At 37.8% G+C, this 19415-nt stretch overlaps 1 protein-coding gene across 3 annotated transcripts in view; it reads right to left on the reverse strand.

The window, feature by feature from the left end:
• Positions 1 to 19415, reverse strand: part of ARL15 (ADP ribosylation factor like GTPase 15) — a 425781-nt gene that overhangs the window by 216925 nt on the left and 189441 nt on the right. For 2 of the 3 annotated variants that reach the window (XM_059062870.2, XM_059062869.2), the window contains one exon: positions 7199 to 7407. In XM_059062870.2, coding sequence (XP_058918853.1) covers positions 7199 to 7407 — 209 coding nt within the window. Of the gene's footprint in view, positions 1 to 1509; positions 5612 to 7198; positions 7408 to 19415 lie in introns of those variants that run through there. The other variant, XM_067030971.1, reaches the window with a different exon arrangement.

The raw sequence follows: 19415 nt of genomic DNA on the forward strand, positions 1-19415 counted from the left end.
CCAATCAAATACATATTGCTTCAAATAACGAAGAAGTAAAATAATATTGTTTGGATAAAATCAAACTCTAACTGTATTAGTTATGGTTCATTATTGTAAAATATTTAAATACTTATAGGAAGAAAAACTGTTAAATGTAAGAATCTTAAAAATCCTTCTAAGTTTCACAAATGTAATAAATACTTTTATTAATTTACACAGCTAAATTTGTTTTTATTAACTTGAATACATTGCTTTAAAATCATCTCAATTATGTTCCCAGAGAGTTTCACCATGTACCATACCAGTCTCCACATGAGAAAAATAAACAGTAAAAGATAGTTTGTGATGCTAGCAAGTGAAATAAGCTCTATATGGTTGAAAGATAGGCAATTAATAAAAACATATTAAAATAATATTATTCAGGCCGGATGTCCTCACTTTTTATGAGGGACTTGGGAAGAAAGTAGTAACCTGTTGTAAGCAAAGTCCTCAAGTAAACAAATATAAGTACATGAAAAGACATTAAAACAAACTTTTGTAAATATGGTAGTTAACAGATTGAAGCTTTTAAACACTATTAACAGGGTTGGAGTGGTGAGGTTTCATAGAAGATGTGGTTCGTGAGCAATATTCAAAGGTCAGGGTTTGATGCAGAGGAAAAGGAAAATTTTTATATTCAAGGATGGAAATAGATGAGTCATATTGAGTAAAAGGAGAGTAGGGAAATCTAGACAAATCTGATGGTGTTAAGCCAACAGGGAAGCACGTACAGAAAGACTCAGAGGTGATATTCATTCAAACAACATATAGTGAGCACAGAGACATAAACAAACAAGAATTCCTGTCCTTCAAGTAGCTTACAATCTTGAAGGGTAGACAGAAAACTTAACAGGCAATTAATTCTAATCTTTATGATTAGGATAAGACAAGGATGCCTTGGGAAGTCACAAGGAGGGCATCTATCTCAGTCATTGGTATCTGGAAAACTTCTTGCGACACATAAGCTTTAGGTGGTTTTCCTACGGCAACAGGAATAGTGAGTAGTAGATGAAATGACAGAGAAAAGAAAAGGGAATTCAATTCTCAAGCACATTAACCTGTTAAATCTGTGGTGTTTCATTTGATCCTAGAAGGAATTAGAAGATAACACTGATTTTTAATATGGGTATTGTGAAAAACAGGAAGTCTGTTCTTTCTGGTCTGTGTTGGGGGATAGGAAGGAAGGGAGGAAGGGAGGAGATGTGGGGATATAAACAACCAGGGAATTCTGAAAAGTACTACAGGTGAGAGAACTGGGCACTAAACTGTCTGGAGGAGGAAAGTAAGAATTGGAAGAGGTTCCAAAACCTGCCAGCTTTACATAAAATGAAGATATGCATGTGACTGAATAAAGGAAGAAAGTGGAAGGAAATGGTGGTTTTATAAAAGAACATAATGAATACGTTTTGCATATACACTTCATATTTTCAAATGTATTACTCTGTTATCCCATCTAAACAATTTTCTAGATAGAAGGGACCTTCCTTATGTAACATATTTGTTAACGGGAATTTCTTTAGTTTTCAGTGGGCAGGGCATATTCTCATCATATTGCCTGGTGGGTACAAGAAACACAGGTATACGGTGAGAATGGTGAGAGCAAGATGGCTAGATTTAGAATCAATGAAATCAAATAAACTAATTGTTTTTCAAGGAATGCATATAAAAAGAAAAAGCACATCAAAATACAATAAAGGGACTTCCTGGTATCACAGTGGTTAAGAATCTGCCTGCCAATGCAGGAGACATGGGTTCAAGCCCTGGTCCAGGAAGATCCCACATGCCACAGAGCAACTAAGCCTGTGTGCCACAACTACTGAGCCTGCACTCTAGGGCCCACGAGCCACAACTACTGAGCCCGTGTACCATAACTACTGAAGCCCACGCACCTAGAGCCCGTGCTCCGCAACAAGAGATGCCACTGCAATGAGAAGCCCCCGCACCACAATGAAGAGTAGCCCCCGCTCACCCCAACTAGAGAAAGCCAGCGCGTAGCAAGGAAGACCCAATGCAGCTATAAATAAATAAATAAACAAAAAAATAAGTAAATAAATAAATAAATTTATTTATTTTTTAAAAGCGCAATAAATAAAATATTCTGGCTGTTTCAAGTAGTCTCTAAAAGTTGCTCTATAATAATGACACTTTTGTAATTAACTATTGAAATGATTGCGATTTCAGCTTCTCTTGCAAGTGAGTAAACAGTTTCAAGAGATCACTGAGTCGTTCAATGGAAAACTGATTTCCAAATGCTCTCATTGTTTCCCCAAGATTAAACTGTAAGAGAATGGAGTACATCTGTAAGGAATGGACAAAAAATAAATTGTATCTCTTGTATCACTTTAGGATAAGTGTACATCCCATAAGAGAGTTTTCAAACTGCTCACACAATAGGTATGTACACTGTTCTATGTGAAATCGAATCAGTATTCTAAAATGCTGCCAAGAAGCAGGTCAAGATATTTGGAAGACGCTTAAGATTTAAAGTATATGACACTTTACAATGACTATACCACACATGCACACAAACACACACATTTCTCTCCATATACAGAAAGTAATATTAAATTAAGCTGAGATTTTATGTGATTTAAACACTGCTTTGCACTTCTAATAAAAGATTTGTCATGTAAAATCAGAGATGATATTCATTACTTCATAGAACTACCAGAGAAGAACAGCTCTCCTGTCAAGCAGTGTAAATATAGAAATTTTAAACTAGCGGATTATTTACAGACAAACAGTGTCCAAAAATTTCAATCTTGCAAAACTCTCTCTGGCCCTTTGTAGGAAGGGGGAAAAGTACACGACGTAGAAATAATTATCTATAAACAAGAAGTAATTATATTTAAATGTAATAGTTAAATAACATAAAACATATATTAGCACTCTCTTCCAGAAAATGTCTAGACTAAAAACTGAGAACTAGATAAACTATTCATGACACGGTGAATACTGAAAGTAGTATTCAAAAAACGTGAATATTGATAATCAAAACAAAACATGGTCTATAAAAGTAATGTTTATATCATTACAGAAATACAAATACTCTTCTATTCTTCTCAAATAGAACACCACATTCTATGTACATCACAATAATGAACTAAATTACAATTGAGCAAAAACTGGGAAATGCCTGATTACAAATTTCAACTTGAATGCTGACATCCTAATTTACAAGCTGGCTTTTCCTATGCTACAATTAATGAGCCATGGAACCAAATAGTGTCATCTGACCTTATAATTCTACTTCAAAATTCTATGTTTCACAGTTTTCATCCTTTTTTACATTTTTTAAATTGAAGTACAGTTGAGTTACAATGTTGTGTTAGCTTTCATATTTCTTAATATTGGCTTTAATATAAAATATTCAAGTTAACTCAGTATTTTTGATGTATTATGTCTGAAAAAGTGAAATACTTTTGGATTAAGGAGATGAATGAATATCAAATCAGATTAGATTGCTGAAAGGATAAACTATTTCTTTCATGTTGACAAAATGTGTTATTTTATAAGACATGGTAATGCCCAATAAAATGAGAATAAGATTTGAAAAAGCTAGGAGGTAAAAGAATCACAATCAGCAACTGTGTCAAGGGAAAACAGGATTACTTTTATTGGCTACTCTATCAACTTAACTTCTCATAAAATCCTCCTGAACTATTAAATAACTTCAGAACTGAAGTATGCTCTCCTATGGGAGCTGTAAAAGAAATTAGATACAATTACAATTCAATACAAATAAAAAACCAACCTATTTGCCCTTAAGACGATTCTTGTTTTAGAAAGCTTTATCATTTATATTAGACCAGAATTTTCCCTAATGAATCAAGTGGGTCACTTGACATAATTATAGATTTTTATATTATGTTTTCTACAGAGGAAAATAGTTGATATGAGTAAATTCTGGAAAACTGTGGTAACTACACCTCCCTAAAGTGAATACAACAAAACATCTGTTGCAAGAACTGCTTGGCTTTCAGACAGTATGTAAAGGGTGTTCTTTTTCCCAGTGTTTTGTTATTACAAAAAAAAAAAAAAAAAAAAAAGCTTATTTGTTAAAAAACATGTTTCTACTATCAAGTCTCAAGGCATAAAATCTTAAAATTCTGGTAAGTTAAACATAGGTCATTACCAGGTAGGTATATCACAGAAAGGGAAACACTGCAATGCACAAGACTCCACTTGCTTTCTAAAAGGGCAACAAAATAATTGGGCATGTTGCCCTCTGTCAGTGGGTTACACAGTAATTTTAACCATTGTTCCTATCTTAACTTACTTCTCAACACAAACCTAGCAAAACTCACATCATAGAGGAGGGAACTAAATACATAACTTCCTGATGATTTTCATCCTCTGTTGGAATCCAAGTGATAATTCAGCTTCCTCCTTTGGATTTCACCACCTCCTACCAGCTTCTAAGCTCCGTGGTAACCTGATATCCTCATTAAATGACAAATGAATTCTTAAAGTTTTACTACAGTGACAGGATAAATAATTGCAAAATTTCTGCATAATGCATTAAGCACAAAATGTAATAATTTCAATGGGAGGAGGGGAAGACTCAACGAGCCTCTATGCCTCATCTTTTCTTAACTGCATCAAAGAATTGTTCTGTATTTCTTGGTAAACTGAAAGCATTTTCCCCGATTCTGAACGAACAGAATTTTACCTAAAATTCACAGGTATTCTGCAGAGTAAAACACCATCTTTTTAGTATTTGGAAATTCCACAAAGTGCACACAAATGAGCAGGTGCAAATGAATAAAAATGTTTATAAGCAACAGAGCAGCACACAGCACGTAATACCTTTAGGATCAGGAAAGAAAGTAATAAACAGATGACGACTTCTCAAAACATTTCAAGTATAACATGTAACTTTGCTCACTTCTCAATCTTCTATCTCCTCTTCTACTTGTGCCTACTCCCAACCATTTTGAGGTTACTATTTATAAAAAAGTTTAAGATTCCGTTTTACAATTCCATTTTTATGCTAACAATAAGGTATTAATTTAATTCCTAAAACATTCCTAGGAGTACTGCAGCAAAGCATCATAATAACTACACTGAGAAACCTCTGTTGTTCAAGGAATGGGGAAAATAGGACGCCTCCATTTCTTTCTCTCCCAAATCCAAAGTAAGTTTAAGCACTTCATTATGTTTCGATAAGTTCAAGATGTACAATGGAATTTGTCCATGAATTCAATTAGGGCAGTCTAAAATGTTAACATGCACCTGGAATAGTACGTGTTTATATAATCATAGGGAAAATGCTTTACATAGAGCAGTCCTCAAAATGGTATTTGCAAATTCCATCACAAGTCCAAAGTTTGAGGAAAGTTCATTTAAAATGGATATGAGTAAAAAGGAAAAGTCAGTCACATATGTTCCAGTATATACAAGTTTAGAATAATTTTCAAAGTATATCTATGATTACTCTACATTCACAACTTCTTCTTACTAAAAGATGAATCACAAAAAGATAGCTGCCCTTTTCCTAGGAGAGACAGCCAGCCAACACCCACATGGCATACTCCAAAGCAATCAATTGTTAAAAGCTTCCTTTATTCAATGTAGCAGTCTTTAATTCCTATGGAGGATTACCATGAGTCATATATTAGGTTTAAAGCACACGTTAGTTTCTTTTTTTGATGTCTATGGAAACATATAAACAGCTTCTTCAATTAAAAAGAAAAAAAAATTATATTTTCCATAATGAATCTCAGAATACCAATGCATTTTCAGCAAAGCACCTTATAAACATAAACTAATCTAACATTCATAACTACCCATCATTATACACTATTATATCCATTTTACAGACAGAAAAACTGGTGCTAAGAAGTTAAAAGATGTACCTGAGTTCTTAAGAACAGATCAGGAAGGCACCCAATTACAATGCTGAAGATCTGCACATTGATGACTGTCTAAATAGATTTGTATTACTCTTTTTATCTTAATCACTTAATGTTATCCATAAAGTATTTCACAAAATCTAAAAAGGAAAAAGGTGCTAACTACTTAATTCTGAGTGAGGCAACTAAAGATACACATAAGCTCTATTTCATAAGAAATCCTTGCCTTCTTTACTACTTTTCTAAAATAAATGACAATTCTCTATATACAGGACCTCCTACACTTCAAATTAATCCCACTGACTTCTCATTTTTAAAAAAATCACATTATTCCCATTTTACAGGTGAGAAGACAGGCACAGAGGCAAAACTATTTGCCCATGGGTCCCACACAAAGTGGGAGAGAGTCTGGAGTTAGAACATGTTATGTCCTTGGCTCCTCATCCAATTTTCAGACTAAAGGGCAATATGTGCTTCCTATTATTCCGAAGTCACTAAAAGAAGCACACAATTTTTGAACGGGGGGCGTGGGGGAAGCAATGGAACATATCCTGAAAGTTACAGGTGTAAAGGAATACATCAAAAGTTTAGATTTCACTGTTCTTAAGGTTAAAATTTACTATAATTTAAGTTTTGAAAGCTATTCACATATCTTATTACTTTAGTACCATGAATCAGAAACTCTGCTGAGACACTGATTATCTGCCCAGAATTAGTCTCACGCTTTTATAGGAAAGATACAAGCTAAGAAATGAAATTAAATATGGAAGATAAAGAATGGGTCCATACTAAAAGGTATTTGCTGGCATGGAACTTGCAAGATAAGACATCAATTTTCAGCCTGGCTGATTACAGAATAGGACCCATTGCTCCTCATCCACAGTGAGCATTTCACAGGGACAAGAACACAACATTTGAGGGCAAGTGATGCATGGTAATACGCACGACGCATTCCTTGAAAAGAAGAATGAACTAAGTAAGCTGTCGAGGTTTATAAAAAAAAAAAAAAAAAAAAAAAAAAAGTTAAATGACCAGGTCTTTAGCCCTTTAAAATAGATGAGAAATATATTCCTATAAATCCTTTAACTTTTGCTAAATAGTTAAAAAAAAAAAATCTATGGTCTCCAAGTGGGTTAGGGGTGTGAATAATAATTTTTATCAGATTGATACAGGCTTTCTGTTTTCTAAAAAAACTTAGGTTTCATATTGCAAAACAGTATAACCAGCATATCTCCAATTACAGGAATCTTTTCAGATTCCAACATGGCAGCAAAAGTCAACAAACGAGACAGACAAAGAGCTGTCGCCTTAATGAGACATACCTCTTGTACTGATCGAGCCGCTGGCTTGTCTTGATGATTGGCCAATATTAAAAACGGTAAAGTGCATAACTGTGGGTGCTGAAGAGCTGAGTGCAGTTCATTTCTAGCAGTCTCTAAATCATCTTCTGAAGAGGCACTGTCTAATACAAATATTACCCCTTGAGATCCTTGGTAGTAGCGGCTCCAGTATTTCCGGATATTATCAGCCCCTGTCAAAAACAAAACAAATTCTCTTTTTAAAAACAGCTTTCAGCAACTGAGATAGTCCTGAAAAAACTACCCTCTCTACAGACTGAGCTTGAGCCTAACTCAGAGAGCAGCAAAACCAAGCTATTCAGCAAGGGCTCTCCTCTCTCCATACCATTAACATCATCTTGTTGACATTTTCTGAGAACTGCTTACATTGATCAGGACGGCCTTGTTTAATTTATCCAGAAAGTTAAAACTATTAGCACAATACCTTTATGTGTCAAAGTGCTAAAGTTTGTAGTGACGTGAAATCTTGGCCTTTGGTACATCTGCATAACGCCATTTGGCAATGAGCACACTCCTGGCCTCAGTCTGAGGGGATGTTCATAGAGAAAGATATTGAGATGCTCTTCAGCCAGGGCCAAGTCTTCTTCCTTGTCATATTTCCAATATCTAGCATAATGTACAACTCAAAGTTTGATACAGGAATGAGGAAAATGAGGGAAGGAGGAAATGAAATTATACACTAATTAGCCTTCCAACTCTGAGGAAATGGGGGCCAAGAGAGGTGAAGGGACTAAGCTCCATTCATGTGTACAGCAAAATCACAAACTTGAGATCTGTGTCTGAGTTAGTAGGCAACTTGCCCAGGGAGGGCATGGGTATTTCCCATTACATCATGATGAATACTTCCTTTTCTCTGATTCATTAATAGCATAGGCAATTTTTGTGCATATGTGTGTACTGGGGGGGGGGGAGTTATATAACCAATACAAGTTATTGGTTACATAACAAAAATTAGATATCAAGGAATTTCACCAATTTAGGGCACATAATCAAGTTCTGACCACTCAATAACTATATTTTAGGCATCCCTTGAACATCTAGCTCCTGTGGTGGATATACTGTGCTGAGTGTTTGTTAGGGATTCAGAGTAGAGACTGGAGTTGGTGTGCCGATCGTGTGTCTCTTCCCAACACTGTTCAGTGACATCATTTTGGTAGCTTGAAAATGGACAGGGTAGGAGTATTTTCACCAAGAAAAATCAGCAAAAGTTATCTGTCAGGTCTTTTCTTCCCCTGGAGAGCCAATATACCACTAGATGACACTGAGAAGCTCATATTTTTTCTGGGAGAAATAGAATAAAAAACAAAGATTATAATAAAGAGTAATAAAGCACTGTGATAGAGGAACTTATTAGGGTTCTCTGGGAACAAGGGATGAGGCATCTTATCCAGACTGGGCAAGTCTCTTAAAAGAGTAGTATCAACAAACAACTACCATTTATTAAGAACTTCTACATTCCAGGCACAGAGCTAAGTATTTTCAAAAAAAAAATAGCTCATACAATTCGTACAACAATCCTAAAAGGGAGGTGTAATTGACTCAGGCTTTGAAACTTATTTTGAGATGCTAAACTCTGGGGTATTCATCAAAATACTATGAGAAATAACCAGGTATATAAAAAGAACAAGGGCATTTGATGTTGAGCAACCTAAAATATGTAAAGACAGGGGATATGAGCAGGGTTAATGCCTATCAGGCAGGGTCCAACCAAGAAAACAAAACAAAGAGAGGAAATTTAAGCCAGAGATTATTTAATATAGGGAATTAGTTGCATAAGTGATGGTGGAACTAAGAAAACAATAGGGGCACTGAAATTAGCAACATCTTAGGTCAGGTCCCCTACATGCAGAGCCTGAGACGGCATTTCTTACACACCTGAGTATAGACAGAGCGCTGGCAGGAGAAACAAGAGTGAAAGAAGCAAGCCAGAATGGGGGAAGGAGCTACACAAAGATATGGTTTCAGAAATCTAGCCTCAGTCTGATCCAATGAGCAGTTCTAGAACGTGGACTGAACCACGGAATTTGCCCCATCCAAAAGGCAAGGGGGCTGGGCTGTTATACCCCTGAACAGTCATTGGCTCTGAGCCACCCCTGGGGAACAGGAGAGGGGGCTGGGGCATGATCTCATAATCTCCCCAACATACTTGGTTGAGGCAATTACTGTCAGCCAAGGGCAGGCCTCTGGAGAAGGGTACAGGTGTGAGTCATTAGCAGCCAATACCCGCAGCAGCTGGGAGATGGATGCACTGGCCCAGTAAAGGAGATCTGGGTAGGGTACCAACAACATCTGCTACAGGCTACATCCAGACATTATCCATATGGGAGAGAAACATCCATAAGCTTGAAGAACAAAAGTAGGGACAGTGTTACCTGGTGGTAAATGTTTAAAATAACAAAAATGCTGTGCGTACATGTATCCATACACAAGCTTTTTATACATTTTACCTACATAAAGGATGTGTAGCAGACAATTTTCATATAATAAGAATATATGCAACATACTTCATCATAAATTTTATAGACCTCACTAGTGCTCACAGAATGCTTTCATTGATTTCGCTGAACTTTTGTATCCATAGCCAACCAGCAGTTGAGGTTGACCAACTCCAGTTCTGAAATAAATGTTGGTTGTGCAAAGTGTTTACATGTTTTAAGTCACTGGCCCATGACAGTCTTATGAGGTAGGTACTTTTATCACTCTCATTTTATCAATAAGGAAATCAAGACACAAAACAATTACATAATGTGTCCAAGGCTAAGCAACTAGGAATATATTTAGGTCTACTGTGATTGAAATAGAAGGATCATCGACCAGAAAGGTGACAAAGCTAAATAAAGAACTCTACTACCACATAAGCCAAGAGGGGGAAAAAGGGAACCTGTTAGAATAAAAGGTACCTAAGTGCTTAAATATATTAATGCTTAGAGTGGGAACCTGTCCAAGAACATTTCCCAACCAATTAATTCAATGAATAGTATTATTGTCTATTCTATACAAGTCACTGAGCTAGGACCTACAAGAAGTATTTAGAAAGCCATTATTCCTCTTAGCTCAAACCCTCAAAGCCTGTAAAGTAATGCTGATTACAATGAGGTCTGCAAATGTATGAGAGGAAAAAAATATGGCCATAGCATTGGAGGGTATCCAAGGAGTGAAGTATAGGAGAAGAATATTAGATGCATGATTTAATGGAACTTGTTCACTGGAAATATGTGGGACATACTGGAAATCCAACTTGTGAAGTCATCTTTCAACACGAAACTATTTTCACCTGTCACATTTAGGAGCCCATAAGGAACCTAGTAGGATGAAATGATAGTCCCAGGACTGTGTTGGTGGATGAAACAAACCCAAATACCATAACTTTAAAAAATGCCCTGTATACGACATAATATATGAATATGTTATTAATATTGCAAAGACCCTTTTCTTTCACCTCCTGCTACACAGTCATCTGCCCAATCTTAGCATTTCTGACTTTTATCACAAGCAGTGAGCTTGGAATTGTAAGTTTCAGTTCAGCCTCCCACAAAACAGCTTTAGTGAGCAGCAGCCTCAACCCAGATCGGGGCCGACAGGGCCGAGGAAACCAGGAATGGGGTGGGGTGGGGGGGATACAGCTGTTCAGTCCAGCTGAGTGGGCCTTAAGTTCACTCACCAACTTCAAATGAGAAATGGATGCGTCATTTACCCAGCTGCCAGGTGCTTTGAGAAGTGAGCCTAACTGGGGAAATTCGGAACACCTGTTTGATTGCCCACATCCCAGCATTCCTAACCTACAAACCAAATCCACACGGGGTAACACACACAGGACAGCATATCTAAGAGCAGTCTGAGCCTGCTCTTATTCTAATGACTGGCAATTGTGTGCTCTGTGTCCCTGAAATTACAATTGTTATATGAAAAGGCTAAATACCAAACTCAAACCTGATCTATACTCTGTTCATTTAGATTAAAAATCCAAGGGGTGGTCTAAACAGTAGAGAGCTTGGGTGGAAGGGGCCGCTGAATGTCCTCTTTACCCAAGATCTGAGATCTCCTTACTGCGGGTTGTAAGGAAGTCTTGGGAATCTAAGAGTTCATTCTGAGAGCCAATCAATTAGGATAGCCTGGTTCAAGGTACCACAACAAGAGCAGGGATAGAAGACAGGAGCATAATGTCCTCATTGGGCAGGTTCACTTCTATGGCACACCATGGACTTGTTAATTCATTAATTCATTCCTCTAATAGGTATCTACTGAGCACCAGGCATCGTCTTAGGTGCTGGGACACAGAAGTAAACAAAACAAGACCAAACTTTCAGTCTTCATAAGGCTTACATTCTTTACCAGCAGAGCCAGTCTACCATTATAGAGGTTAAAAATGCCAGGTACTGGTATTCCCAGACTCTGTCTCTTGCAGCATGGACATCTGATTCAGTTCTGGCAAGACAGGACTTGACAAAAGTCTGCTGGGAGCTTTTGGAAAATATTTTGCTCCTCATTAAAAAGAAAGATGCCCAAACAGAGCCGCCTCTTTCTTCTACTGTTTAGATTTCATTAGGTGATCAGATGATGCTTTGAACAGTGTTGGCCTCCCAGCAACCTTAAAGGAGACATACCAACAATACTGAGGACATCAGAAGAGAAAGACAGAAAGAACCTGGGTCCTTGAGAACAGTGTTGAGCGGAACTTATCCCCAGTTCTGTATTATAAGAACTCATTCTGTGAGCACAGTACATGCCAATTATTCAAGCCAATATTAGAAGACTATTTTGTTATTTGCAGCCAAAAAGATGCTTAGTTCCCTCATGGTAAATTAATATGCTTTGAATAAGTTCATTAAAAGAGTTGCTCTTTGAAAGGTGGACCCAATGAGCTAAAAAACAAACAAACAAACCAGGAATATGCAGGAGTCAGTTACAACAATAAAACAGTTGCTCCAAATTTTCCCTATGGAAAATCTGATCTCTAGACCAGTGATGTCCTACTGACCTTTTGTGATGGGAAAAAAAAAAATTCTACATCTATGCTTTCCAGCATGGTAGCCACTAGCCACACGTGGCAACTGAGCACTTGAAATGTGGTCAGTGCAACTGAAGAACTGAATTTTTAATTTTATTTAAATTTACTTGGTTTTGCCCAAGGCATTCAGCAGCCAGAGAACGCTCCCAGACAAAGAATTCCAAGAGGTTTAAGTTGTTGAAAGTCAGTCCGGTGCTCAAAGAAATGGGGTTATGGGGGTCACCAACAAAGCCTCCCTCAGCTACCCCCCAAAATAGCATATAAATGTCAATTTAGGCCTTGTGACTAGCTGTTGGCTCATAAGCAGAAAGCACACACACACAAAAAATACAATCATTATTATGTGTAAATAAATATCCAAGACTTGGTTTATGTAATTATCCATATACTTTTGGGCAGAAGAAAGTAGCCATTCTCAAAGAGTGTTCTTCAAGACTTTCTGGAGACCCAGGAATCAACAGTTTTCATGATTAGAATAAGACGATATTTGCTATTTCCACCACACTGACATTTTCGCTAAAGGTGCAAAACAAAGGTGAATAAATTTGCGGGTAACCTAACATGCTCAGAAGTGCTGGCTTCAAATTAGCAGTCACTGTATCCTTGACCACCATGTATTTGCTGGGGCGGGGAGCAAGTTTCACCTAAGAATGAACTTAATAGAGTAGTAAAAAGTCTTAGTTTTATCAAATTAGCTCTTAAAAAAAAAAAAAAAAAAAAACTAAATGAGAAGCAGGCAAAAAGCATTTTTTGCTACACACCAAAGCACATGGTTGTTTGGAGGTTAAGCATTGGTGCAACTGAGTTGTGAGTTAACTAGTCGTTTTTATTTTGCTGGAATCCCATTTTTACTTGAAATTTCAACTGACAAACTATGATTATATTCAGTCTTGAGTATTTGATAGACGTTTTCTCAAAAATGATTATGTAAGCCTGTAACTTCAAGGAAAACAACCGATAGTATTTGTCGTCAGTGGTAAAATTTGTTTTCAAGCCGAAACTAGAATTTTAGAAAAATGTTTGCGTCACTGAGATCTTGACAGCTTCTCAATGATGAGATTGGTGATGATATTAATAGATATTTGTTATAAAATGTTTCAACATTTGGAAGATCTACCTAACTTAATGAATCAATATTTCCAAGTGACCAATGCATGAAGGTACAAAACCATGCATAGACTAAAATAAAACGCACTCAAAGCACAAGACTGATCATTGATGTTATGTAACTGAATACAAAAAGTGCATGGATGTGGTTTTCAGATTCCACATCGCAAATGACCTTTAAAAACTACCACTTGTTAAAGAATTCCAGTGTTGTATGAAAGAAGACGATCAGCAACCATCCGAACAGGCTATTAAGATATGTCTCCTTTTTTGAATGTATCTGTGTGAGGCTAGAATTTTTTCACTCCAACCCAAATAGCACATAGCAACAGACTAAATGTAGAAGCTGCTATGAGAATCCGGTCCTCTTCCACTAAGCCAGACATTAAGGAGATTTGCCACTGTTCTCAAATATTTTTGTTTGTTTTGGAAACTGATAATTTACATTAAAACATTTTTTAGGGCTTCCCTGGTGGCGCAGTGGTTGAGAGTCCGCCTGCCGGTGCAGGGGACACGGGTTCGTGCCCCGGTCCGGGAAGATCCCACATGCCGCGGAGCGGCTGGGCCCGTGAGCCAGGGCCGCTGACCCTGCGCGTCCGGAGGCTGCGCTCCACAACGGGAGGGGCCACAACAGTGAGAGGCCCGCATACCGGAAAACAACAACAACAACATTTTAAAAATATTGATGTGTAATGGGTTTATTGTTACTTTTAAAGGAATTGAAAAATATTTTTAAAATTTATCAGCTTTAATTCCTAACACGGTAAATATTGATATATATAAATATCGACACATACCTATAAGCTACATAAACAAAAACCCTCTGAGGTCTCAATAATTTAAGAGAATAAAGGACCTGAGATCCCATAGAAGTTTTAAGAATTGTAGATACTAATTATCTTTAATATGCAAAGGAAACTTAATGGTCTCTTTAAGATCTACTAAAATTTGGCATAAATTCAGAGCTGTTTTCCAACAGAAATAAAGATGTTACACTGAATTATCTTTACTCTCCCCTGACTGTCTCCTGTCCCAAGATAGGCCAGCCGGAGCTGGGAGCATAATCGTAAAATTAAGAGGTCCATATAGGAGTCATACTAATCCCCTTGGTCTCACTGTGTTGGAATTCTAACCCAGTGGTCACATGCTTCCATGCTTAGAAAGATTCTCACAAAGTGAGCAGCCCAGGAGACTCTGAGGCAGGATGTCCTCTGCTTATCTTTGGCAAAACAAAGTTCTAAACGCTATACAAGCTGATACACCAACTGCCCTCTTTTCTCCTTATCCTCAACAAGCATCCTGGATGCCTGTCTGTTACTCTAAACACAGTTTTACATCATTACCTTCAAAGTCAAGTCCTAACAACTGTACTTGAGGACTATTATGCCTGCTATCCGATAGCTGCCCTGCTCCTATGTTCTCTCTCTGGTTCACACTCTCATCACTTTCTGTCTGGATCATCAGAATGGCATTCTAACTGGTCTCCTCACTTCTGTCCTGGCAGTGATCCAATGAAATTACTAATATTGGTCCAGAAAACGAGCTCAGATTATATCACCATTCCACTCAAAAATATTAAATGCCTATAACTTGAAATTCCCAAACTCCTTGATTTAGCGTTTACAGTTCTCCATGATGTAGCTCCAACTGGCCATTCCTACCTCATTTCTCCATTACTCTCCTGTACACTCCACAAATGCAACTTTTGCTCTCCTGGACCAGATTCAGGCTTTTCACCTTCACCTTGACTGTGTTATCCCCTCTGCCTGGAGTTTCTAACCACGTCAGTTCTCCCCTCAGCTCTTGTTCATTTAAGTTGCTAGATGCCCTTCAAGGGCCAGATCAAACATCACCTATTCCACCAAGCCTTATGTGATCTTCCACCTGGAAATAACTTCTCTGAAACTTTTAGGTTACTTCTCTTGTTTCTGTTCATAACCCTTCCCACCCTGTAGCATTCATTGTTAGCTGAATGCATATTTCATCTTCCTGGTTAGACTGAAAGAGCCATATGGGAGTTTTGCGCATTTATGTGTCTCATTAACTCCATACTTTGAATGAATCCAACATGAAGTCTTACACGTACTGGGCACTCAATCAGTATTTTTTAAATGAACTGAGTAACCTTTTATAAAACATTTATTCAGATTTCTCAAACGCAGAATGTAGAATTTACCTAAAAAAATCACTCCATGATACAGAAATAATTTATCTTTTTGGTTGATGGTGGTAGTTTGCTGGCTTACAGTTATTAGCATGTAATTTTTATGTTTATGGCACATACCCAGTTCTGCAAGAAATTTCTCAGCCAACATCTGATATTAAAAACTTTTTAAAAAACACATACACAACAAAACTTCACTCTACTTATTGCTTAGCCTTTCTCAGAGTTCTGAGAAAGTGTTTCCAAACACTAAAACAAGTGTTTGGAAATGTGCAGCCATGATGCAGCCTGTGCTAAGCCCGTACTAAAAAGTAAGAGCATTACCCTATGCTCAGTGTGATCCTTTTTGATCCTACCCTATTTGTGATCCCTTACCCTGTCCTGATGCCCAACAGAAACAGCAGCCATGAGAAACTGAAAGCATGGAGAGAAAACACTGTGAGAAGAGTTCTGGGAAAATGTTCCCTTCTGTGCTCCTGTAAAAGTCAAGGGCTGACTCCCTAGAAGATCCACAGCCCCCAGGGTGATCACGATTTGCACGGCTCTAAATAGAAAGCAGCAAATTCCTGAGCTATTGGCATAACACAAAAAGTAAAGCACATTTGTTGTATTCTGGAAACTGGTGGCTGGAGTAGAAAAGCTAGTATGGGAACGATTTTGTTGAAATTGCCATTGACCAAAGCAACCAACTGGGGAAAGCCAAAAAGGAATTTTCTGGCTGAAGTGGAAGATGTTTGCTACATACTCAGGGTGAAATAAGATCTTTTAATACTGTGGAAATGCTATTGCATTCTAGCACAGCTTGCCATTTCTCCCTTAGCAATATTTCTTTTTATTGCAGACTTTAACTTACCAACTATATGACAAAATTGACAGAGATAACATGAGGTTCCAGATTAACACAAATTCACAGCCCACAGAAGAAAGCTTAAAACCATCTAATGGCTCATCCTATATAACAATAAAGAATAATTAGAGTCACAGATTATAAGCCTTGGCACTCAAAGATCGATATCACTTTCTCACTCTAACGGTAACCTCTCTGTAATTAATTTGACCCAAAACAAGCTATTACTATATAACCTACTCATGTAATAAAACCTTAAGAGAATTCTGCCTGGTCTACAATACTTATTTGATCCCACCCACATCTACCCTTTCCTGATACTCTCTGTCATTCTTTTTTTGTTTGTTTGTTTTTGTTTTTGTTTTTGTGGTACCCGGGCTTCTCACTGTTGTGGCCTCTCCCGTTGCAGAGCGCAGGCTCCGGACGCACAGGCTCAGCGGCCATGGCTCATGGGCCCAGCCGCTCCGCGGCATGTGGGATCTTCCCGGACCAGGGCACGAACCCGTATCCCCTGCATCGGCAGGCGGATTCTCAACCACTGCGCCACCAGGGAAGCCCTCTCTGTCATTCTTAATGGAAATGCTTACCAAAGGGACAATGAAGTTTTCCTTTGTGGACTATTCCATCGGTTCTATTAGTTGTCACCCTATCGATTACAGAATTATAGCCAAGATCCATGTTTAGGCTTAAGCATAAAATAGTGAATGGCAAGGGAACAGTCTGGACTTTCTGAGCAGTGTTTAATAATGTACAAAAGCTAACATGCGGATGGTCCTCAACTTACTATGGTTAAGCTTACAATTTTTCAACTTCACAATGTTGCGACAGTGATATACATTCAGTAGAAATCATCCCTTAATTTTTAATTTTCATCTGTTCCCGGGCTGGTGACACGCCCTGTGAGACTTTCTTCATGATGCTGGGCAGCAGTAATGAGCCTTGGCTCACAGTCAGCCGCGTGATCACAAGGGTAAACAACATACACTTACAACCATTCTGTACCCCGATAAGCATTCTGCTTTTCACTTTCAGTACAGTATTCCATAAGTTACATGAGATGTTCTGTTCTTTATAATAAAATAGGCTTTCTGTTGGATGATTTTGTCCAACTGCAGGCTAACATATGTGTTCTAAGCACATTTAAGGTAAGCTAGGCTAAGCCGCGCTGTTTGGTAGGTGTATTAAACACATTTTTGACAAAATTATTTTCAAGTTACAATGGGTTTATTGGGACACAAAACTATCATAAATCGAGGAAGATCTGTACATTATAATTTGAATTATGTAACTGGACAACTCAATGTACTTTACAAATCATAAATAAATACGGACAGCTGTCATCTTAGGGATCAGATATGTTCCAAAACCTTCAGAAGGTTCCAATTTTTTCAGATTTTTGGTACACAATCTTCCTTGAAAACAAGGCAATGCACTGGTGTTGGGTTCAGTCCTGACAGGCAGGCCAGCTCTGACAGAGAACACGACAGCAGAATGACTAACAGCATGGACTCTGACGTCACTGCGTTCAAAACCCAGTTCTGCCACATGTCATCATAGTGACCTTGGATAATCAGCTTAATTGTTCTAAGCCTGGGTTTCCCTTTCAATGAAAGGGAGAAAATAATACTTAGGTACCTCATAGGATTCTAGAGATTAAATGAGATAACTTGTTTGACATAGTGCTTGGAATATTCCAAATGTTCACTAAGTGTTAACTATTATATTCTTCTTATTGTTACTATTATTATTTGGCCACCATCTAAGCCTATAACTTATTGGACTACGGAACTAACCTGAGTTCTAAGATCTGGTAGTAAAAGTGCTGAAAGAAACAGGCAAAGAAGGATAATAGATTCCTCTGCAATTTCCAATATACCCAATTTTATAAAAATAAACCAAGTTTTTATTGGGGGTGGATACTTTCCTCTTTTCTAGTAACTTTATTCTATATCCGACACCTCCTGCTGCCCCTAGTACTCTATATTCCTCAATTTCTTCCTCTCCTATGGCTGTCCAGATTTCTTCTCCCCAACACCAAAAAACCAGGTTTCTCCTGTTCAGATGAAAGTACACATTCCTTCAGTTAGATTTTCAGCACAACAGTGTGATTAATCAACTTAACATTAAGGTGACACTTTCATATATTTTATATGAAAAACCCCAAACTGATCACTAATACAAAGTGAGCTCGTGTGTGAGAGTTGATGTTGTCTACAAGGCTGATGTATGGAATACATACACACACACACACGCATGCACGCACACACACACACACACACACACACACACACAGAAAGCTATTACTACCCTGTACATGTCCCTCCCTTTTGCTATAAAGGCATAGATGATCACATATCGCTGCACTCCAGTGATACTTGCAGTGGCTCATGTGGCTACACTAGTGAGAGCTCAGGAAGTATGTAGGAGTTAAGGGAGGGGCTGCCGTTTGCAGGCAAGTGCTCTTTCTGTCTTTTACTCTGACAAGGACTCCTTTTACATAAAATGTAGTTGGATTATGAATAGGAAAAAGGCAAACAAATCTCAGCACAAAATGGGCTCTTTTCCTCAGGCATTGTTACAACTGCTTCTAACTCACTTTCTCACAGTTTTTCCATTGCTTTTACGTAAAGACACCATTTTCACAAGGTACTATGTACACAGCTCTACAAATCAACTTTGCTATAAATCCCCAAGCTCCTCCTCGTTAGGCAGGATCACCACTGTGTCTCCAGGGGTCTAGGCAGACTCTGGCACCAGGCAGGTGCTCAAGATTCGTTGATTAAGTCAATTAATAAGTGGATGAAAGAATGAATATGTAGGTTATTTGCCCATAGACGTGAATATAAGCAGTCTCCTATTTTAATACAGTTTAAAATATAGTAACAATTACTATATATTAAAACAAGACTGGCCTACCACGTCATATATACTATTAAACAGATTTCTTCACATGTAAGTATATTACTGAATCAATAATTGCCAACCTTCTGTCTTTCATGCTATGGGATGTCTCCAATTATCTTCAGAGGCAAGTGGAGCTCTCAAAATGAAATTA

This window comes from Kogia breviceps, chromosome 4, assembly GCF_026419965.1.
Source record: "Kogia breviceps isolate mKogBre1 chromosome 4, mKogBre1 haplotype 1, whole genome shotgun sequence".
Classification (NCBI taxonomy): Eukaryota; Metazoa; Chordata; class Mammalia; order Artiodactyla; family Physeteridae; genus Kogia; species Kogia breviceps.